The sequence below is a fragment of the Lutzomyia longipalpis genome, chromosome 2 (genome assembly GCF_024334085.1).
Source record: "Lutzomyia longipalpis isolate SR_M1_2022 chromosome 2, ASM2433408v1".
NCBI lineage: Eukaryota > Metazoa > Arthropoda > Insecta > Diptera > Psychodidae > Lutzomyia > Lutzomyia longipalpis.
In genome coordinates, this window is record NC_074708.1 from 36,365,321 (window position 1) to 36,389,708 (window position 24,388).

The 24,388-nt window shown below is 36.0% G+C and overlaps 1 protein-coding gene across 12 annotated transcripts in view; it reads left to right on the top strand.

Annotated features, from left to right (window-relative positions):
* Positions 1-376: 376 nt before the first annotated feature.
* The window catches only part of LOC129790521 (glutamate receptor ionotropic, kainate 2), a 29,105-nt gene continuing 5,093 nt past the window's right edge, over positions 377-24,388 (top strand). Inside the window, exons 1-14 of one of the 12 annotated variants that reach the window (XM_055828030.1) lie at positions 380-599; positions 1,643-1,968; positions 5,324-6,123; positions 7,871-8,044; positions 8,180-8,398; positions 11,589-11,758; positions 11,975-12,062; positions 13,980-14,048; positions 15,742-15,845; positions 16,197-16,322; positions 18,096-18,233; positions 19,171-19,219; positions 22,011-22,160; positions 22,713-22,944. In XM_055828030.1, coding sequence (XP_055684005.1) covers positions 1,887-1,968; positions 5,324-6,123; positions 7,871-8,044; positions 8,180-8,398; positions 11,589-11,758; positions 11,975-12,062; positions 13,980-14,048; positions 15,742-15,845; positions 16,197-16,322; positions 18,096-18,233; positions 19,171-19,219; positions 22,011-22,160; positions 22,713-22,944 — 2,401 coding nt within the window. In that variant the 5' untranslated portion in view covers positions 380-599; positions 1,643-1,886. The other 11 variants (XM_055828029.1, XM_055828031.1, XM_055828036.1 and 8 more) reach the window with 11 other exon arrangements.

Here is a 24,388-nt window from a genome sequence, read left to right on the forward strand (position 1 = left end):
ATAATCCTTTTTCTCACAAATATTTAATGATTCTTTTTCGTATAATTTTATACCAGTAGAACCTTTCCAATTTTAGGAACTTTCTCCCTCTATAAAATATTGTGTATAACGTCCTTTTCATATTGCTCGTTAAAATAGTATTTTATTATAGCTCACATGAGAGCATATCTTAATAGCAAAACAAACTTTGCTTAAAGAAAATTGTTCTGAAAATTTCAATAGAGAAGAAATATTCTCATGTGGGTGGAGGAATTTTAAGTAGCTTTAGAGAAGAATATAAATTGAATATCACGAATAAATGAATAGATTTTTTTTGTGAAGTATATGTGTATGTGTGGAGTGGGAAGGAGTATAAATGAAATGTAAAAAAAGTATAGAAGCCCAGTCTCAATTCAACGCCGAACAGTTTACATCAAAATTAAATAACATTCTCTTGTTAACTAAAGTCAGTGTTTTATTTAATTCGGACACTTTATTTTGTTTTTCATTTTTGTCATAAATTTCATAAATTTGAGAAACGTGACTAGTTTTGTATGGTCAAGAAAACTCATAAATCTCATCTACTTAGCATAATTTGAAGTTTCAGAGAAGAAAATTTGGTAAGAATTTTCATGCAAGGGGTGAAGAGCTGATTGAATTTCCATAAAGAAATTGTCCTTAATTCTATTTTATTCTTTCATAAAAGAATAAGGTAAAATTAAAAGGAAATTTAAGGAGAATTCAGTTAAGAATTTAGTTAGAATATCATTTAAAAGTCAATGAAAAATTCTCAGAGTCATACCCTTTTCATAGCCACCCCATTCATTTGTAATGTGATGTAAAAGTCAATGTGAAAGTCCACCAAATACATTTCTTGGCACAAAAAGCAAATAAATTCTTCTCTCTAGGAACTTTTTGCGTAATGTAAACCTCAACCCTCTTTTTTCTGTGCAACCCTTAGCAATGAAGCCTCTTGTTGTATATGATATTAGAGAAAGAGCGCACCCTTAGAGGATAATTTGTAATCAATACCAATAAGCAATTTTCGCTTTGTGTGTTTGTAAATTAAACAATGGGCGGGAACTGAATTACCTCGGCAGGATGTATTTTCCCGGTAACACCACATGCACGCTTTCCCATATATAAGGGTACAATACCACACAGGGTGGCACTAAAGACGCCCTGCTAAAGAATCTTCCGTACAATAGCCGTTGTCTTTGCTAAGATGGGATGAAAAACATCCTCAAAGCTCTCCCCTTTCAAAGCTCCCCCACATGACACATATACATGCGAAAGCTTCAAGTTCATCGAATGGCTTTTCCCCTCCTTGAATCACCAACAAAACACGGTGGGCTTTTTCTGACTCACGCGAAAGCTTAGCGTGGTTATGATGTGTGGGAGAAGTTTTGGCAGATAGCAAAGCCTCCAGCTTGTGTGTACAGCCAAAAGGAGGGAGAATGTCCTGCGCATTGGCTCACAAGCACGGCAATTTCCCTCAATATTTACCGAACTGTATCAACAGAATTCTACGAAAGAGACAAGCTCGGTGTTGGGGTTCTCGTGATACAGGGTAGTTGGGGTGAAAGAGATAGCTAGTGGGAAATTTTTGGGGGGAGATTTGGAATTTCCTACGAAGGGGAAAAATAATCGAATTCCAATGGAGAAAAAGGTCCAAACGTCGCAGCGCAGCATCCAAAAAACCTCGGACAGGCAGTGTTTTGCAATATCATCCTCAGAATGGTTGTGAGTGAACCTGGCCAGCCTTCGTCGTGGTCTCAGTGAAAAGCCATCCAGCCCCAGTGGCAGACACACTGGCGAATGGCATTCCCGTGAATGTGCTACGCGTGAGTTCGTCTCCCCCAGAAAGCCATCGAGCGTGCGGTCCGTGACATAGAGTGTGCGAGGAGATGCATCGATTAGTCTTGCTTGTGTTTTGTGCTCTTTTGTGCCCCAAAACAACCCTCGGTCTGCCAGATATCATCAGAATTGGTGAGTTATAAATGAGCTCCTCTCACCACAATCATCCCTCGTCTTTGGTCAAACTTCCGGGCGGGCAAAGTACACACAACACACACACACAGTGAGAGTAAAAGAAAATGAAAATGTTGCCCTGAAAAGCAAATCTCATCCCCCATCGTGATGTCCCTCGCAGTTCATCCAACAAACCCAACCCCCTTGAGACACGACATTCCGCCAAAAATGCCTCGCAGAATTCCTCTGTGGTTTCGTCCCTTTCTTATGCAAATCTACTCCAACGGTCTATCTATCTACCCCCATTCTTCTTCGTGAGCAACCCCCTCCCCGCAAAATCCCAACCACCCCCTTGGAACATTTTATTATGTTGAATCCCCGAGAATTTTGACGAAGACGAGATAATAAAAAATTATAACTCATTGGGTGGATTCTGGCTCAACACTTTCATCCCCAAACCACCCTCTGACAGAGCTTACAACTCCCCATGACAAATTATTCACACTCACATCTGACAAATAATTTAAAAGTATACGCATTGCATGCAAAAAGTGAGTGAAAGTCCCTGAGGCAGGAGGAAAAAGGATTCAAAGTTTCACGAAATTTAACTACAATAAACAGAGAGAGAGAGAAAGGGAAGAGAGATAAACTTTCGGGAGAAAAGTTATATGTCGAAAATCAAGCGAGAGTTTTCCTACCAACACACAAAACTCCCCGGCACACATAAATGAATTAAACATTAAGCTGCACCAACTCCTAATAATGCCATGTAGCATGGGGAATTAAATACATTTCCAAGTTCCATACCCACCCTCCCCCCCTTAAGAGCTAATAAGGCACATCATACTTAGAAAAAGGAAATGCAATGGAAAATTAAGGAAGTAAAGACGGAGGGCATTAAAATGTTTTTTTCCATGTAAAGGGAAAATTTCTCTTCAACATACTTGCAACAATTGAATATTATTGCGTATCTCGCGGCACTTTGGGCGGGAAAATTACCCCAAGATAAGCTTTATTTATGAGGGTGGAGATTTTTCACGAAATGTTTTCTTTTTTGCTGTATTTTATTATCTTCCTCCCACTCTCTTGTATTCCATACGCTGGGGAATAAAAGAAAATTAACTTGAACGACGCCAGTACAAAGAACAAAGTACCATTGTATGTATACCTCTTCTCCCGGTGGTGGCTTGAACGCGACATCGTTGCAGAAGACTCCCAGCGTCTGCTTGATGGTTTACCAGCAGACAAAAAAAATTCAATAACTCTTAAAATTAACGTAAATGTGCAGCACAAGTTAGCTGAGTGAGGGATGATGTTGAGAGAAAAAAAAGAGAATGATAAATGCAATTTTTCATGCAAATCACTTTCTGCACTCATCACGCTATCAGAGCTTTTGTGTGTGCTTTTTGTGCTTTTTCTCTCGTATATAGCAATGTAAAATGCAAAGGGGGAAAACAGAAAACTATTTAGCTGATATTAAATTTAAAATGCCATTCATAAGATAAGCGGGAAAACCGAAATTGGCAGTGGCAGCATATTTTGAGGGAAAACCGGAAAAACGTAGGAAAGTTTTATGACGAAAAAAAACAAGCTATAAAATGATACCTATATATAAAACTATGATAGTAGGGTAGGTACAATACGTTCATTTTAGGACCCATAAAACTGAATTGAAGTCCTTAAAATTAATATTTAGGCAGCACGAATTTTTGCTTTGAATTTTTCTCAATTTTCTTACCTTTAATTTAATTTTTCATCCAACAAAAAAATAACGAAATAATGAATTTTAATTAATTTTTTATTGCCCAAGAAAACTTATGTGAGAGTATCTCTACTTAACTTTAAATTGTGGTCACAAAGTTTTAGAGAATTAACGTTTATGTTTCTTTGCCGGAAGTTTCCCTCAATGAACAGGGAAAAAAACTGCAAAGTATTATAAAGTTTATTTTCTTTCTTGGGTTTTATCAGTTTGCTAAACTAACCCGCTTTTAGAGTTAAAATCCCCATAAATTCCCACAATGAGGTCAAATTCCTCTAAATCATGGAGAATAGCATCACTAATCGTTAAGAATTTATTAAAGGGGAATTAATCTGTTTGTTTATCTACGAATGATTTGTTTATTTAATGACTACTAATGGTCTTACTAATGCCGGCTAATAAGGGGTAGGTGTGGGTGTATTGTTGTCTATTAATTTTAGAATATTTATTGAGTAATTAGAGATCATTTAGAGTGAGTCAAAATGAGATTTTCACAATAAACTACTGAAAGATTATGAGCTGATATAATATTAAAAAGTTATTTAAATTTAAATAAATAACAAATTCAGATAAACAACAAATTAAAATTCAAATAAACAACAAATTAAAACTCATATTAAAAACTTAAAAATTCAAATAACAAATTTAAATGAAAAATAACACTTAATGAAACTAAATACAAAACATTTTTCTCTAAAAATTCCTCCCAAAAATTTTAATACTGTCGTGGAAACAAATATTTATTAATCAACAAACAAATAACTCAAAACCTCAGCAAAATAGTACAAGGACCACAAGCATAGAAAATGAGGAATAAAATTGAAAATAATTGTGGTGTTGTAATTTAATCACATCTCTTTGCAATTTTATTTTAAATTACAAAATAATTCCTCTCAGAAATTAATTTAAACCTTTCGCATGAAAAATATGAGTTTTTTCTCAATTTAAAATTTTTCATTTCTGCTTGAGATATATTAATTTAAAAAAAATGTAAACAATTTCGTTAAATTCACGTCCGTTTAAATAAATTAGTCAGATTTGTCAAACATGGTGAAATTGGGTATGATTTTAATGAGATTCATGTTATTGAGTATTCACAGTGGGGACAACAAAGGGAAAATTAATGCAGTATCTCAGTTAATAAATTATTCCTCTTTATGCATCGGAGCCCCAATTAATCATTCTTTTGTCGTATTACCCGACCATTCCTCCGCCAAAACCATAATACGGCCCATGAGGAAACAATACGATACGACGGAGCAAATCCACAAAATCCACCCTAAAGCTCCCACGTAGAAGAATTTTCTTTCTCTCTCCTTCGTGAAATTTTGAATCCTTATTTTCGGGAGGGAAGATGAACAGCAAAAAAAACTCTGTGTGGAGGACTTAAGGAAGGGGGTTGCAAGGAATTTCCTTCATGCCTTCATTTCGCATTGATTGCGTTTAGGGAGCGCGCGTGGTAGGAAGGATTCTTGCCCGTAAATAATCCACTCACTTGTCACGACGAAGGAAGATGAGTCTGTTTGCGGGGAGAAATATGACTTCCATCATCCTCATTCCTCTTTGTTACATTTTTTTTCTCCTCTTCTCCTTCACTGTGCGTGCCATCAAAAGGCGGACTTTTCCATCCCGACGATGACACTCAAGAGGTTGCCTTTCGCTATGCTGTTGAGAAGATAAATTCAGATCGCACGGTCCTGCCACGTTCCAAATTGTCCGCCCAAGTGGAGAAGATTAATCCCCTGGATAGCTTCCATGCCTCCAAGCGGGTGTGCCACTTACTGCGCACAGGGGTGGCGGCAATCTTCGGCCCACAGTCCGCACACACGGCCAGCCACATACAGAGCATCTGTGACACAATGGAGATCCCACACCTAGAGACTCGTTGGGACTACCGGTTGCGCCGGGAAAGCTGCCTCGTGAATCTCTACCCACACCCCAGTATGCTCTCAAAGGCCTTTGTGGACATCGTCCGTGCATGGGGATGGAAGAGTTTCACGATTATCTACGAGACGAATGAGGGGCTGGTGCGACTGCAGGAACTCCTCAAAGCCCACGGACCCAATGAGCTGCCAATCACAGTACGACAGCTAAGCGATACCGGTGACTACCGACCACTCCTGAAGCAAATTAAGAACTCCGCGGAGTCTCACATTGTCCTGGATTGTAGCACCGATAAGATCTACGAAGTGCTGAAGCAAGCACAGCAGATTGGAATGATGAGTGACTACCACAGCTACCTCATTACTTCGCTAGACCTGCATATGGTGCATTTGGAGGAATTCAAGTACGGCGGAACGAATATTACGGCTTTCAGATTAGTTGATCCCGAGAAGGCAATTGTCCAGGATACCATTGACACGTGGATTCATGGGGAAAGCAAATCAGGCAGAAAGACGACTTTTGGGAAGATGGTGAGTCAGTTTTTTGAGATAATTTTTTAATTAATTACCTCTAAATTATCCTTATTAGATCCTCATTGTATCCTTGATAAAAATTAAGGGGAAAATGAAGCAAGAAGAATTAATATAAAAAATTCTAGAAAGGAAAATAACCCTTTGAAGCTAACTGAACGTTTTAAAATGTTCTAAAATTTTTTTTATATTTTAATATTCTAATTCAACCTTAACTCTTTTAAATTATATATGTATTATTAATTAATTTATTTAATTTTCCTAATAATTTGATTTTTAATAAAATATTGATAATCTCATTTTTCCAATTTTATTTGTTTTAAAACACAAATATTTATTTGCTTTTTAATCAATTAAGTGCAGGTTGAATGTCCCTTAATTCACAATACATATGTTGCTAAATTAGTGACTTTTGTATTACATTTATTATTAAAATGTTTATGTAATATTAAATTAAAGTTTTTTATCAGTCATTCAATAAATTGTATTTTATCGATTTCATCAAAGATAAAATTTATTTTTAAAAATTAATCATTTTCAAATAAAATATAAATGATTAAAACCTCCTAATAGGGGAGATTGGGGTGCAGTGAGTCTCTCTAAAAAAAACTCTAAAATTTGTCTTTTCCATTGAAAATGAGAAAAGCTTCAGAGAAAAGGCTGAAGTAAATACATCATATGCTCTAAAATGTATTTTTATGAATAAATACTGAAAATAATGCGTCAAATGAAGCATATGCTTCATATAGAAATCTTTCATACCTGAGGAAGACGGTAAATAAATCCCGAAATATCATAAAAACTAAAATCAAGAGAAGATAGAAACTAAAATCCAATTTTAACGTAGAGTTTTTCCAACAATAAAACTTTGCAGTCAAATTTTGAAATTTAAGTACCGAAAAATTGACCAATTCCACCCCCTGACCGCCCTATAAAATATATTAATACTGAAACATGCATAAAATTTGTTCCACAATCAACAACGAACGTTCAGTGTGTTATCAGCAATGCATGAATGCTGAAATGTTGGGGAGTGGAAAATAAATTGCATTTTCATGAGGATACAAAATTTATCAATTCAACGATATTCGTTCGTACCATGATATTTTCAATTGGAAAATAATCAACCAAGTTGAAGCTTAATGTGTGAATTTTGTCGCACATAAGCTTTTCGCATCCGCAAACCGCAAAAGCACCAAAATTTGAACAACTCCAACCCATCGCATCATGCCTGTACAAAACGTACACATGTAGGTAGTAAATGGAAAACCAAAAAGCCATATTAGTGCAACATTATTAGAAGTGAAGAGCCCCATCAGGGGGAGAACCATTAAATTTTGACCGCATCAGTGAAAATTTCATTGAGTGCTTAACGGATCAGATTATTACATACAACACAGATTCAGCATCAGATGTGCGAGAGAAAGGGAAAGCAATGCGGATGATGATAAAAAAGTTGTTGAGAATTAAATGTATACACGGAAAATTATCGTGAATTTTCCACATAGAAGAACCGGAACAAATGCACTTCTTCCTCCGGTTGGTGGTGGAGAGGAAACCAATTAATTTTGCTGGTGTGTGGTGATAAAACATGGGAAATAATTAAAAACATGCTTGCTCAAACAATGGTCACATCGTGTGCAGAATTTTTCTTTTTTTCCCTTGCTGCACGGCTGATTAATTAAAAAAAAAAGAATTGTTGTTTTGTTGAAAAATACATATTTTGTCTCCCCACGTTTTTCCACAGACAAATATATCCGTAATACGGACGGAAACAGCCCTTATGTATGATGCTGTTCACCTGTTTGCGAAGGCTCTCCACGATCTGGACACGAGCCAGCAGATCGATATTCAGCCCCTATCCTGCGATGCCTCCGACACATGGCCACACGGATACAGCTTAATAAACTACATGAAGATTGTACGTTTAATCCGCCAAATCAATTTTACCCAACTTCCGCCACAAAACATCCCCCCCCCGTTGTAGCATTTCCGCTGAAAATGTTCCCTCAATATGATTTTTGTTTGCGTTTGTTCTATCATCCCTCCCCCGCAGGTGGAAATCCGCGGACTAACGGATGTCATCAAGTTCGACCACCAGGGCTTCCGTACGGACTTTGTGTTGGACATTGTGGAGCTATCACCGTTGGGGCTACGCAAAGCTGGCACATGGAATTCCACACAGGGGGTGAATTTCACAAAAACCTACGGGGAGCAGCAAATGGAGATTGTTGAGAACCTCAAGAACAAAACACTCGTTGTCACAACAATTCTCGTGAGTATCCACTTGTGTCTCTGCACGTTTCACTCTCTATTTGCCAATGTATGTCTCCTCGAAAGCTCCACCTCCCCCCCCTGTATTCATCGTACCAACCCACCGGAAATTCAATATGTACAATCCAAAAATGGTACATATATGGTAGCACTGAGAGGCAACATACGAACCGAATAGCTCTTGTTGCACTCATTTTCGTTTACACAAAGTTTAGGGAATTTGAGTGGTTTTTGGTTTAAATTGTTCATTCAAAACTACCCAGGATATCCACCCCCCACAAATTGAATTGCGACAAGAATTTAAACAACTAGCTGTGGGTGGGGCCTTGTTTTTCCTCCTCATTTTCCACAAATTCAAGTGAAAATATATTTTCACGCCGTACAAAAACATGATTTGATTGTACAAAATTCTCCATGAGTGTGTCTGTTGATAATGCGCTTAGTATTTCACGTATAAATTTAAAAAAAAAATAGAGAAATTAAACACTGCTTAATTGGGAAAGTGCTACGAAGCGTTACATTTCAATTACGTGGAATAAAATCAAATGAAATTCAATCAAATCATTTGAATTAAAAATGTTTTGTATATGGCGATTAATTTTTTTGCATAGTACAGCTTAATAAAGCATAAAATTTATGGTCTATTGCGAATTTTTTGAGAGAGAAAAAAATTCAAAAATCAGTGAAAAAAGTTTTCAAAATGAAAAATTTGAAATAGATCAGTTTAAAAATAAATAAATCAGCAAAAAAATTATTCGGCAAACAAGATCTTTGAGATGTTAGAAGTTAATTGAAAAAGTTTATTCTTGACATTGGGGGAAATTCCTTAGTCAGACAGACTTAAGATTCCTTAAAAAAGACTTAAGTTTTCTTAAGATTCTTAAAGATTAATTAATATTCTTTAATTTTCCTTATGAATGTCTAAGTTTTCTTAATATTTCTTGAGAAAAAATTTAAAATTTATTAGGAAAAGGGATATTTTTTTATGATTTTTACGAATTTCGATGCCCGAAAGTGACCACAAAAAATCATCGAAAAATATGCATTTTGCCCAATTCAGCTTGACTGAAGAAATCTTAAGTTTTGTTTAAAAAAAAACTTAAAAATCATTAATTTTTCTTATGCGATCTTAACTATTTTTTTTTATGAAATCTTAAAAAATCTTGTAAAAACTTAAGACATTTTTAAGAAAACTTAAGGAATCTTAAGAAAATTTAAGTCTTTCTAAAGAAACTTAATTCTGTCTGACTAGTGAATTTCACCCATTATCTTACAATTATATAATTTATTTAAATAAAAAGATAAAGCAATTCAAGGGTAATTAAATGCCCAGAATTAAGACAGGTAATCCTGAAAAACTCCCTTTAAGGACATTATTTTTCTTGAAACTTTTATTTTGTTATATACCGCTTAAACTACCTGTGGAAGCATTACCTGTTGATATATAATCTTTATAAAAAAGATTTCTAACTATGAAGAAAAAATCCTTCAATAATAACACAGATAAAAGCAATTGCAAGACATTTTCCTTATTAGTTAAAAAAGGAAAAAAATGTACTGGTAAGCTGACCAAGCTTACGAGAGCTGTGTTTCTTTCAGTGTACCAATTTTGTGAGAGCAAACTAGAACGCAAATTTGTTTAAATACGCGCAAAGTCGGGAAAAGTTGAAAAGTCATACCCTAAGAAATCTTTAGAAGGCTATATCTCGGGAATGGCTCCATAGATTTTCGAGTTTGAGCTATCGTTGGAAAGGTCTTAACCTCAACTATAATATATAAAAATATGAAGTAAATCGATAATGGCATTTTCGAAATATTCGAGTTCGAAATTTTCGAAAACTTTGTTTTTGACTTTAGCGCCTCTCGCGGTCATTTCTCGAACTTGCAATGTTCTAGACATTTGTAGGGCTTCACGAAACCTTTCATTTGCGCTTGAGTTGATCGAAATCGGACTGGTAGAACCCGAGATATGACATGCCAACTTTGGAAGGCTATATCTCGAGAACGGCGACATAGATTTTCTTCATTTTTGGCATGGAGCTACATAATATGGTCAGCTATAACATATCAAAAAATGAAGCAAATCGATAATGGCGTTTTCGAGATATTCATCGAAAACTCATCGAAAATTTTGTTTTTGATTTTTGGCCCTCTTGCGGTCACTTTTGAAACTTCAGATGTTCTAGAGAGTTGTAGGGTTTGTTGAGATCTTTCATTTGACCCCGGGTTGATCAAAATCGGTCAAGCCGTTTTCGAGTTATGGTCGATTTTCGATGAAAAATTGTGGCGGCCATATTGACTAAACGGCTTGACCGATTTTCAAAAATGAGGTATCGTTGGAAAGCTCTTGATGACCTCTACAACATATCAAAATTTCAGCCCTCTAGCTATAATAGCGGCTGAGATATAGCGAAAACAAAATTTTGAGGTTATTCAAAATGGCGGACGGGGGGGTGGGGGGTAAAATTTGACATCATAATCGGATGTCTTCCAGTCGATATTTAAACTTTGCCGTTTACCGCAAGTCTCTATCTATCACCGTTCTCTCGCAATTTAGCGATTGATTCCGGACGGCCGGACGGCCGGCCGGAAAAAAATTTTTTTGGCGCATACGTTTTTTGGAATGTGGGGACCCTAATTCGTGCTCATCCCAAGTTTGAGCCCGATCTGACGACTTTCGATTTTGCTCGGTACACAAAAGCTGTGTCTGAAAGAAACACAGCTAAAATGCCAAAAGTCTCATAAAGGAGAAGGACACTATATTATGTGGGATATACCTATAGTGAGGAAAATAGCCTTAAATTAGGAACAATTTGTAACATGTCAGAGATAAAAAAAATGGTCATCATCAGCAATTTCCTAAAATTCTCAATCACGGTAGTGGAGACAAATAAATTTTCTCTCAGTGCACCATAAAGAGCTCAAGAATGGCACCCAATTCCAATCGATCAGTAACTATCAGCATCTTTGGGGAGATTTTAGTCGATGTGACACAAATTCCGGGAAATGAACGATGCTGCCGGGTATTATTTTCGGTATAGGGAAGAAACATTGCATTCTCTCTCTCTCTCTGGATTTAACCTGCCAAGGTGCCCCAGATCTGGGGCCAAAAGCTCAACATGGGAAATCCATTAGAATGCTGATCCCTTTATCTTCTTCCACCCCCTCACATAAAACGCCCACAAATATAGAGCTCACCGTACTGCATGAGGAAGGATTCAGCTGAGAAATTGTCGGGAAATGATCAATTTGAGGGATATGCCATTGATTTAATTCACGAAATCTCCAAGATTCTCGGTTTCAATTACACCCTGAGACTTGCACCAGACGGCCGCTATGGGAGTTACAACAAAGAAACTGGGTGAGATATATGTTCTCATATACATATCTACCTGTAAACCTACATGAATTTATGATTTTGAACTGTTTGTATATACCTTTGGCCTCCAAAATTGCTTTTCTCTTCCCCCTAAAATTACCCCCATTCCCACCCCCTTCCTTCCACCCTCCTTACCACCTACACCCCCTCATCTACAACTTAAGTAAACTGCAACGCTACTCTTTTTCTCATCTGCAGCGAATGGGATGGGATGGTACGTGAGCTATTGGAGCAACGAGCAGATTTAGCTATAGCCGATTTAACAATCACCTTCGATCGAGAACAGGTGAGAACTTTGAGTGTTTCTCTTACTTTTTTTTTCTTCTTTCTCCTCCTTTTTTGTGTGTGGGGGGTTGTACCGACACATCAGGAACACCAACCCCGTAACATCTACGTGTGTGTGCTCAAATCTGTAACGGCAGCATTCAAAGAGCTCGTCTAAAAATTGATTTTTCTCTCGTTATTAAGTGTGGGCAAAGACTTATGATTATTCTAACTGGTGTATAAGGTGCTTCTTTTCTTTAAAACGTGAAAAACAATTCCTGAAGGACATAAATTTATTGGAAAATTTACTTTTTCTTGCAAGGCTGTGCCTTGTGAGTGTAGTGGTCTACGAACAATGCCTCAAAATAGTGGAGCCAAAGCTTTGGCGTTTAATACAAAAGCCCGTAAATGTGATATTTGTAAAGTTGATGATAAGAGTCTCCAATACATGGATTGTGAGTTTTGTGAAGCCATTTCTCACACAAAATGTCTTAATTATGGCGACAGAGAATATAGAATTTGGTCTACAAAGAATGGAATGTGCTTCATCTGTAAGGAATGCAGAGAAAGTCCTCAATTGAAACAGTTTAAGGAGCTCAAAAGGCAGAATGACATCATTGAGCAGTTTATTTACAAAATGGATGAACGCATACAGAGAAATTGTGCAGACACACTCGCTATCGAAAATGGTTCAACTCTTTTGTGTGAAAATATGAAAAATGTGCTGAAGAAAATAACTGATGTGGGTGATCTGCTGGCGACCTCAATGAAGGAATTGAAAGAGTGTATCCAATCTGTTGCTGAAAATTCAATTAGTCAAAACAACCTGAGTGAAGCAGTACCATCATATGCAGGTGCAGTCAAAGCGAAACCCCCGAATAAATCTCTGTGTGTGATTAAGCCAAAAAATGATAAGCAAGACCGTGCAATCACAAAAAACACCGTAATGAGTGAGATTGATCCAGTGGATGCAAAAGTTTCGGGAATGAGAGGTGTTGGAAAGAGCGGCATTGGAATAGTGTGTGAAAATTCAAAGACATTGGAAAAAGTGAAAGAAATTGCAGAGAAGAAATTGGGAGAGCATTATAGCATCACGGTTCCTAAGCCTATGTTCCCGAGGCTTAAAATAAGCGGTCTCTCTGAGAAAATTGCCGATGCAGAGCTTGTGAAAATGATGATTTCTCAGAATGATCTTCAGGTCCAGGAAAATGAGATAAAAGTGGTATCAATCCATGCCACGAGGAAAAAGATTTACTTTGATGCCATTCTGGAGGTACCACCTCAGCTATATAAGGAAATGCTGGAGAAAGGACGTGTTTGCATCGGATGGAGTTCGTGCTATGTTAGTGATGGTGTAAGCGTGAGGCGCTGCGTGAAATGCTGTGCTTATGGACATTTAGTGAAGGATTGCAAAGAGGACGCCTATGTTTGCTGTTATTGTGGTGAAGATCACAAGGCCGAGGATTGCCAAAGTAGTTCAATTTTCTGTGTCAATTGTGTGAGAGCTAATAAGAAATTTGGCCTAAAACTTTACACTAATCATTCAGCCGATAGCCCAGAGTGTCATGTCTTTCAGCGTGAGCTCAAGCGCTTGAGAGAAAAAATTGTATTTGTTTAATGTATTATTTGATTTTAAGAATGCTGTAAAAAATATAGAAAAAAAATGTGAGAACCCCAAGGAGCCAAACAGCCAATACTATGGCTAGGTACTCCTCTCTCTCTCTCAGGGGGCACCTTTCTCTCAATACTCATGTATATTTGATGTACTGGGGGGGTGGGAAATCCTTGATGAGATGAATAAACATATATCTATCTATCATATCCCCACACACAAAAAAAAAGAAGGAGCGACCATACAATTTGGGGGTGAATTGTGTGTGAAAAATATCCCCCTTGTGCTCAATGTGTCTCTTTCTCTTTCACCTTTTCCTCAAACCAGGTTGTGGATTTCACAATGCCATTCATGAACCTCGGGATATCCGTCTTGTATAGGAAGCCAGTTAAGCAGGTGTGTATTTTATTTCTTCAAAACCTTTAAACCGACACCACAGAGACCCCTTCCGTACCCCTCCGCCCATCCACCCCGAACCCATGGCAATTAAGAATCACTTAGAAGTATTGAATTTTTCAAGTGGCATTCCCACCTACTTAGGGTCTTCCTATTATCCCCATACTCTCGCCACCCCACAGAGAGGACTTATTAAATTCCTAGAAAGCTCTCCATTCTTTTTTTTTTATTCCGAGAGGGTACATTTTGTGTAATATAATAAAAAGGGCTACCAAGAGAATTTGCTTACCGCAAAAGAAATTTTAATTTAATACCAAATTTTCTTTAATGCGAAAATGAGATGATTTTTCACTCAAGTGGAAAATATTTTTTAAGAATATGGTGAAAAGAAAATTAAGAAAATGTTCGCAGTGAGAGAAAATTGATTTGTGAAAGATTGGAAAGCTTTTTTTTTTAATTTAAAGCAGGGACGTAGTTATAAATCATGAGATGTTATTAGGAAAATAATTATTTTAATTAAGAGAGCTTAAAAATAGATTAAAATAAATTAACTTTAGGATAGGAAGTTCACCAAGATTTTCAATTGAATTGAACTCGATTAGCCAAGAATTTGACAATTTGTTTGTGACAATTCTAACGTTGACATTTGTATTCTAATATTTGACATTTTTTCTAAGAATTTGATATTTCTTTACCAACATGAAACATTTTATTTCTTTCATTCGAAATTTATAACATTTGATGTTCCTTTCTAACTTTGTCGTTTTTCTTCGCAATGTTTGGATTTTTTCAAATATTTGACATTTATTTGATACATTTGAAACGTTTGACCTATTTTAACGTTTGAAACTTTTAACGGTTGACAATTTATAAAAAAAAATGTTTTTTTTAATTAATGTATTTTTAGCTTGGAAATTACTTCTTTTAATTCCTAAAGGGAGTTCTTGAAGTGCCTGACTTATTAAGGTATTCTGGCACTCAAAGCTCTCCTAGCTACGTCACTGACTCAAGAAAAAAATAAAATAAAGGAAGTAAAGAAAAAATAATAATATTTTAAATTATGATTAAATATTGCTAAAATTATTTATTAAAAAAAAATACAAAAGAACTTTCAAAGTAAAGCTTTAGGTAAACTGCAAGAGAGAATCAAGAATTGAAGAAGGTAGTAAAAGTATTAAAACAACAATGAGATACTTTCCTTCTTATTCTTCACTTCCTCGAGAATTTATATTTACCCAAAACTTGAGCAGAAAGTTCCTTAAATTCCAATCCACGTAAAATGGTACTTCAACTCCTCCCTAAATGCAAGATAATTAAACTAGAATTATTTCTCAACATTCTCTAGTCATTATTTTCAATTTAAAATTGCTGATTAAGTGATAAAGGGACATACAATCAGGGTAGGGAATCTAACGTAGAAATTCCAATTTATTTGCAAGACAAGTCATTTATTATTCATTTTGCCCGATGGAAGTGCCACTTCATTGTTCTTGCTCGTTAGAAATAACGAGAAAGTGCGAGATAGCTTGACTTGGATCTTGACAAATTTCCTTTGCTCCATGGACGTGATTTACTCCCGACAGTCCTACATATTAATTTCAGTCACATATTTTATGAGGAACCCTGTGTGGAATGTCTTCTCACATTTCTTCATATTCGTTTTTTTTTTGCTCTTCTCTTTCTGCCATTTCAGCCACCGAATTTATTCTCATTCCTGAGCCCCCTCTCGCTGGACGTGTGGATCTACATGGCGACAGCTTATCTCGGGGTCTCTGTGCTTCTATTCATCCTCGCCAGGTAAGTTATATGTATGAGGAGATTCTCCCTTAAATATCTCTTCCCATTTCGGAAGAGAGAAAGAATGAGAAAGAAAAGCCACCCTGACCCCCCTCCCTTAGGGAGTGCCGGACACAAATCCATTAAGTGGCTACCTCAGGAATTCCTCCACCTACTCTTAATCTCTGATCTCTGTCACCTTCCGCTATGGCAAAAAGCTTCCCCAAAAGATTTTTTTATGCAAGCCCTACGCGAAAAGTTTTTTTTATTAATGTATTGAATGAAAGGAAAGGTGAAGAAGACTGAAAAAATTAACGATGACAGTCCAGTGTAAAATGACTCCCCCTCTATCCCCCTATATATATTTTAAAGATTCACCCCCTACGAATGGCCATCAACGTGCGACCCAGGAAAGGTGGAAACTCAATTTACACTGATGAATTGCATGTGGTTTGCAATTGGATCACTCATGCAGCAAGGATGTGAAATTCTTCCCAAGTAAGGACGAACTTTTCCACCCACCCCCTTTGAGTTTTCTTTTTCTTTTATCAAACCCACCCCGTTGCTCCACCCCCACACTCCAAATCCACAAAAATTATCCAACACACACAGAGGGAATTTTTAATACTCCCTCAATTGAGAAACGTGCTTCGAAAGCTCAAGACGCGGAATGTGGGAGAGAAGAAAAAAAAAGCTCCCCCTGCGTCATTTTCACGTCTTTCATGCGGATTTCTTTTGATGTTTCCCGCCCATCAATTTCTGGTCCACGAGAGATTTTTCGCCCAAATGGCGCAAATTTCGTATCACCCCTCCCAAAATATTGTGGATGGGGGAGGAAATTTTCTTTCCGCAAAAAAATGGGACGAAAGAAAAGGCAAAATGTTAGGTGAAATGTGTGTAAAGAAGGGTGTGTTTAACTCTAATTCGCACTTCGTTCCATGCAAAAGTCAGTCGAGCGTGTGAAACGAAAATCACGAACAGGAGGATCTTAGTACCATGACAAGTATACTTTCAGTCGTATTTCATTTACGTCAACGATGTACTTTACACCATTGTTCAGCACCCCAAACCACCCCTCAGCATGAGATGGAATTTGTCTCACCCGAAAAAGACTCTCAAACTCACAAGACTTGTGAGCGTCTGAATAAGGAATTACCTTCTTGACAGAATCATGCATTGCACTGAAGAAGTTTCTTTCTTTTTATCTTAAGACTTCCACGCAGAATGTTGCATGAAGTGTATTCAAAGAAAAGAATGAAACGCGTGGTCCAATTGAACTGCTGGGAGAGAGAAAAATGAATGAGGAAGAGATTTTTTGCAGAACTTTACAAGAGCTTTTCATTGTTGAAGATTTGAAAATATTTTGTGGACAAAAGCATTGAAATGCAGGGAATATTGTCAACTTTTGTATAAAGAGACATTTATGGGAAGTTTTCTCTTGCACAGGGATTTTAATCAATCATCTTGCAATGCTATTAAATCGTACAAGTAAAAGGAAGAGACAAAATTTATATTTTATTATGAATTCATAACTATTTCATTTTGAATTTTGACGAAACATTTTAGAAGGTAAACTCCCAAAATATGCTCTCTTCTATTCACAAAACTCCAAAATAAACGATCTCTTTCCTCAAAACTATTTCATGTGTGTATGGAGAAACTATAAAGTCCATAAATCACAAAAGCTCAGCTACATCTCTCTACTAAATAACTAGAGAGTCTTCTTGTTTATAAAACATTATGCTACATTCTAAGCAAAGTATATAGCATAGAGCTTTCTGTGCGTGACATCATTGGGTACACGTACGCTCCTCTTGTTTCCACAATAATAAAGTTCCATTGATTTTGCTTGCTGAAGCAAAATTCTAAAGCATAATATACCTTTTGATCAGTTGTTAGAAGCAGCAGCAATAGCTCCCCTCAAAGAAAAAGACAAACAAAATGGGTCATGGATATTTTCCAATTCACAGTGTGAGAGAGGGAAAATCAGACTCTTCTAAAGTAAATCAAGTATAATTTTCCTCAAAGGAAAATCATGTCTTGTGCACTACGTATATAGAGAGAGAGATGGGAGTCTAACATGGGGTGGATTTTCCCCATTAGGACATTCTGACTACAAGGGATGTATGTAACCGCACTACCTATAGATGAAGTTTGTGAGCTCATCCCCCCTCGGGGAAATGGGTGGTGGTACTGTGTGAAAATGCTTCACAGTTAGCCAACAGGATTTTGTGATATGAGAAAATCTCAAAAGACAAATTTCTAATGCAGGTTCTCGCCCCAAGAATGGCAAGATCTTCATGTGTGCAATCGTGATTCCAGCACCTTGGATAATCAATTTTCCCTCCACAATTCCCTCTGGTTTACCTTTGGGTCCCTTATGCAACAGGGCTGTGATATAAGTCCCAAGTAAGTACTTTTTCCTTCTTATATATACCTCAAAGTCTCCTCTCTCTCACATCTCTCACACTCTATCTTCTCTCATGCTCATGTGGTGTAAGAACTATCGTGCGTTTTGTGTGATAAAGTGAAGACATGAGAATCTCGCTCCACTATACTAAATACTTCTCCCCAGAGGAGATTTCCCACCCCATTGAGCCCCCGTGGGAGGTACTTTCTCACTTCTAGGCTCCCCCTACCCCCCTAAACATTAGAAAACTTTGCAATCCTCCTGTGCAGACATATCCCCCAAAAAGATGGAATATTTATAGTGGCGAGACTTTGGAGGATTTCCATAAAGAAGTGAGAGGGTGTATGTGTGATGCTGCCCTACATCATGATCCATTGGGGTAAATTCCCCCCTCCATCCTTATAAGCTCTTAGTCGTGTTGTACATAAATACATAAATATAAGCATAGATTTTGGGGTGGAAATTGTATCGCAAATAGGGCACTTCTATGCCAACATAGAGACTTTTATATCCGCTCGCACCATCTCTTCTTGTATAACACACAAGAATAGTTTACCAATTACACTAATTCATGTAGCAGCTTTTCCATTTATATTTTAATCCTAATTAATTGTATATTCTCTCTTCTTCCTATTCTTCCTCTACCATACCTATATTATGAAAATAATGTATATAAGTACAACAAAAAATAATCATACATAGAGACCGCTCGAGGCACGTTTCTTTCCAGATTAGCTCCTCTTACCGCTCTTCCTATCTACACAATTTTCTTATTTATAAAATAATTTAGCCAAACAACATGAAAAACAATTTTCCCAGTGAATTTTCCTCCCGCAAGAGATACTAATTGATTTCCTCCGTTTTTTTTTTTATCTGCGACGAAACTCATCTTTTTTCTCTCTGGGAAAAAAAACGAAAATTGGGAAAAACTTGTAGGGCTGTCTCAACACGAATGGTTGCTGGAATGTGGTGGTTCTTCACGCTGGTAAGTCCAAATTAATTCCCGCATCATTAATAATGGTCTTATTGTGAATATTTTTTTTATATACGACGTCAAAAGCAAAAGATTTCACCCACACCGCCCAAGCTGTATGAAAATTCATTAACGCGCAATCTTTCTCCTTTCACCACTTGAAATTTAATTGCAAGAAATTATATTTATTTATACAAAGTTTTGTGTGTGCACCCAAATACACTGAGGAAAAAGTAAAGCAGAGATTTGTCCCTGAATTAATTAAATTACTTCAACAAGTAATTTTACAATTTAAAAGTTAAACACCGACGTGAAAAATGGGGGAAATTAAAAAAGAAATTCACGATGAAAAGGTTCTTAGCTAAGCTATTCTTAGAAGTCTTATTATGCTTGTCCTTTCGCTAATTTTAGGCAAATATCTTTTAATGAATAGAAGGAAGTTAAGCTAATTTATTTGGCTTTTTTCCTGCTCAATTTGAACCTTCTTCAGGCCTTCAAAAATCATTTAAAAATAATTAGAAATAGTTTATCGTTTTATTTAACATCCTCTTTAACATAAAACATCACTCATGTGAAGATAAATGGATTAAATTCATAATTATTTATTATTCTATGCACAATCAAAAATATTTGAACTACACTGAGTGAGCAACAAGTTTATTTAGTCAACGACCGGGTGCTTGTTGTGCTTTTAAAGTGCATAAATGTGTTTGTTAATTGGAAAATGGATTTCCATAAAAGTTGATTTGTAGCTATTTGCTGTGAAAATCTAAAATGCAAACTAGCGTTAGGAGATTAATGCAAATAACTCGGCAAAAATTATTTTATCTGCATTGCAGCATATTCAAGGGAGAAAAAAAATCAAATTTTATAATTTATTATTCTCATATTTTTTTGGCGCGAGATAGAGGCTCTTAAATTGTTGATTCTTTACTGTTGGAGTGTTATTTTGCACGACAAAATAGGGAAGAAAAAGAGGGAAAATTTTCCAGAACTTCCCAAACAAATTAATAACAAAAATTGGAATTAAGAAAGAAGAATTTTTTATGTAATTCATGGAGAAAGATTGGCTTAGAACCAAAGATTGAGCAATTTAATTAATTATGTTTGTGTCTCACAGACATGAGAATTTACTGCCTTGATAAAGCATTTTATCCTTAAAGAATGGCCTAATTTTTGATTCTTTTTATTCAGTCTCAATAAGTAAATAAACCTCTAAATTTCTTGTCTGAAATTTAAGCCAAAAAGTCTGCAATGAGCTTTAGAATATCTTTTTTTTTGGAATTAATTTCCTTGAAATTATTTTATTTAAAAATGAGAAATCAGCACAGAATCTCCTAAAATATTTTAGCAACTATTTACCACACAGATTCTCCATAGAATTTACATGCAAAATAATACAATTTCCTGCTCCAAAATTCCGTTAAATTTATTTAAATTCCCTAAACTTTCTCACATGTGTAAAATATTTTAATAACATTTAAATATATACAATTTTATAATGTATAATTTCTATTAGTGTATAATGCGGAAGTCAGGCAAAATATGCATTGAAAATGATTTCCCCGCCGGGAAATGGGAGTGTTTATGGTGGAAAACTCATTCAATGATTTATTGTAATGATCTCGCGCTATAAATAAATTCCCATCAACCACCCCCACGCCCACATGCGGTGGGACTAAAATAGACAAAAGTCTGCGGAGAAATCCAGCTAATGGATGGAGTTTTGTAATTAAATTCTTATAATTTTAATGGCTCCACTTTTTTTTTCTTGTGTCTTGAGTAGAAAATTAATTTTCAAGCACTCACCTAATTATCGCATAAAATTATCATCATTTAATCACATCCAACACATCGTATGAGACTCTTTTGATGGGCGCAACTTTGCGTAAAATTCAATTAAAAAAGGGTCGCGTTTTTGGTTTATTTTCACTCATCACAAAAGGGTAAAAGGTAATATGCGTACGAGGGTGATGGTTCAACATTCAACCCTTTGATTCGTTGGAAAATTAAATTAATAATATTTTTTTATTTATATAAAAGTCCATCAGCGTAAATTGAGGGAGTATAAATATATTATGAGAATAAATTTTACAAAAAAAACAACAAATATTCATTCAAAATTGATCCTCCACAACCACCCACTACACCGCAGGTATCTCATATCACGTTTATTATTTAAATGCAAATTGCATACAAAAATAATTTCATATAATTTTATTTAATTTGTTTAACTTCTCAGCGTTGGGAAAAAAGCATTTTTTATGCGAAAAATTTTAATGCGATATCCAACAAAAATATTTTAGCATTTCAAGCGTGTTTGTCAAACTTTTTCACGTCACGTATCAAAAGCTCTTAAAGGCTTAGTGAAGTCGTATCGCAGGAAATTCTTTCGCCATGAAACATCGTCGTCCCTTTTGGCCCACACCAAAAAGGAAAGATTTTACGGTGTTGGTGGAAAGAAAATGCGGAAGAAATCTTCTTTATCCGTTCCTTTTTTTTTAAGCCCAACAAACGGATTTCTATTTTTTTGCTCTAGAATGGTGTGTGGGTGGTTGGAAATAAAACAAACCCTTGACGCGAAAAAACAATCCCGAAGTGTGTGGTTTTTGCTAAATCAGGATTGTGAAAATTTAAACTCATCGATGTTGTGGGGGGCGAAAGCCAACGTGTAGGTATAACGACATACATACCTATGGATTCTATATATGTATGTTAGTCTCAATGTTTGCTAAGGGATTGTGGGGCGTGTATGCTATGTGAGGGGAGGGTATGGAGAATAATTGGATATCTGTACTTACAGATCATGATATCCTCGTACACGGCTAACCTGGCGGCCTTCCTCACTGTCGAACGTATGGATTCACCGATTGAGAACGCTGAGGATTTAGCGAAGCAGACGAAAATCAAATATGGTGCACTCGGTGGGGGATCCACAGCTGCATTTTTCAGGGTAAACCCACAGAGTTGACTAATATGCAAATTTTCTAGAAGAAAGATAAAATATTTTTCAATAATTCTTTGAATTTAAAGAATTCCAAGAATGCTAAAAAATATTTTTCAAAATTAATTTTTAAAAAATTGAACCTCGTAAACAATGGGCTTTTCAGAGCAACCAAGAAATCCTTGAAATCTTTCAATTTTGTACAGAAATTTCAAGAATTCAAGCGAATTTCAAGGAATTCTTGGTCGCTGAACGAGGCCCAATTTTTTTTTTTTAAATTTAAAACATTTAAAGATTATTAAAATTCGTGAGTAATATGAGATTCTTTAAAGCTCTCTTTGCTCTCTTTAAATAAATTTCTTCTTTACCTAAAGCTTTTTCGTAGATCTTTTCAAAGATTTTAATCAGGAAGTATTTAAAAATATAAATATTCAAATGATTAAATAAACAAATCCGCAATCTAACAACTTCCTAACTCTACTTGTTAAACAATTCAACTTGTACTCTGGCATTCACACCGCATTCTGATAAAATTTCCTAACTCGATATTCCCATACGTAGGATTCAAACTTCTCCACGTACCAGCGAATGTGGTCCTTTATGGAGTCCACACGGCCGTCCGTATTCACGACCAGCAACATCGAGGGCGTGGAGCGTGTCGTGAAGGGCAAGGGGAGTTACGCCTTCCTCATGGAATCCACGTCCATTGAGTACGTCATCGAGAGGAATTGCGAACTAACCCAAGTGGGAGGACTCCTCGATTCCAAGGGCTATGGAATTGCAATGCCACCGAGTAAGTTTTTTTCTGCAAGCAAAACTGCTCACTTTTTTTGCATTCTGCCCTCTTCCCGCTGTTCTTCCCACATTGTATAAATTGATGGTGGGAGGACAGCCACCCCCACAGACTCCCCTCCAACTTGCATTCCAACATAGATGAGGGTGTTACTCGAACACACAAACTACGTTTGGACCAAAATGAAGTCCCAATGGGTAGTTGTGGTGCATGCAAAGTGGATGGCATTTGACTTGAAGATGAGAATTCAATAATAGAGCGACTACCATCAAGTCTTTTATGATAATTCCTAACGGTATAAGGGGGATGGTTTGGAAAATTTAATCATGGATTTAGTCAGGAAATACTTGACTGTGGGAATTGTGACAATTCACTATTTCCAGAAAATTTAAATAACTTTTCCGCCCCACTTCGCCTATCTAGTGGGGAGATATTTTCATTGAAAATTCTGATTTTCCCTCTGAAAAGAAATTCAAGCCAAAAGAAAAAGCTTTTGTTGCAATATTCTTCGTGAATATATTCTCCCATTTTTGATTTATATAGAAGAAGATTCATTTATTATATTTGTCTTCCCGTCTTCCCGAAAATCTTAAATAAATTTTAAATAGCTACTCATGTGAAAGTTTCAACACAAAAGAATATTATTCAATTTGATTTATATTTTTTTTCACTTTGGAAATTTTTGAAAAATGCTTTTCCAGCTATAAAGAGCTTTCTATTAAGCAGAAATAAATTTAAGGCTATTCACTTTTTAGCCTTTTTGTTGCAAATATTGCTCAAATTGGGCGGAATTTATTACTTCTGAAAGAAAAGGAAAAAAGTGGAAAAGAGAAAAGGAAAATATAAATATATTTATAATATTGCTGCTGTCAAAGCTCTCAACAAAGTAAGTATTTCTTATTAACCTTTCTCAAGAGCTTATTTTAACTTCAAAATAATTGCAAAGAAAACTTGTGCACAAGCTCTCAGTTACTACTTTGTTACCTTGCGCCATTGTTAAGAATTCACAGCTATTGTAAATTACTCAAGAGAAAAAATAAGCTTCTAGAACAAGAAGATTTTTTTCTTGTATAGCTTTCTTCTTAAATTTCTAACGATTGCAAGAAACATTCGGATTTTCAATGATTCTAATGAAAAAACCGTTAGAATTTCTAACGATTCTAAAAGACAAATTTCAAAATTTCTTACAATTCTAAGAAATTTCTAAAAATTCTAAGAAACTTCTTAACTTCTAACAATTTATTTAGGGATAAAATTAAACAGGATTTGTTGTCACAATTTTCTAAAAGCTTTCATGAGAATCTTTCGTACTAGAACACTCCTTGCGTGTACCCCTAACTTTTTAACATTCAGAAAAGTCCCAAAGAAAGTTTTCTACGGTGGCAATTCTAATGGAAAATCTCTCAAGAATGCCAGTGAGTGGCCTTCCCCTTGGGGTAGGGCC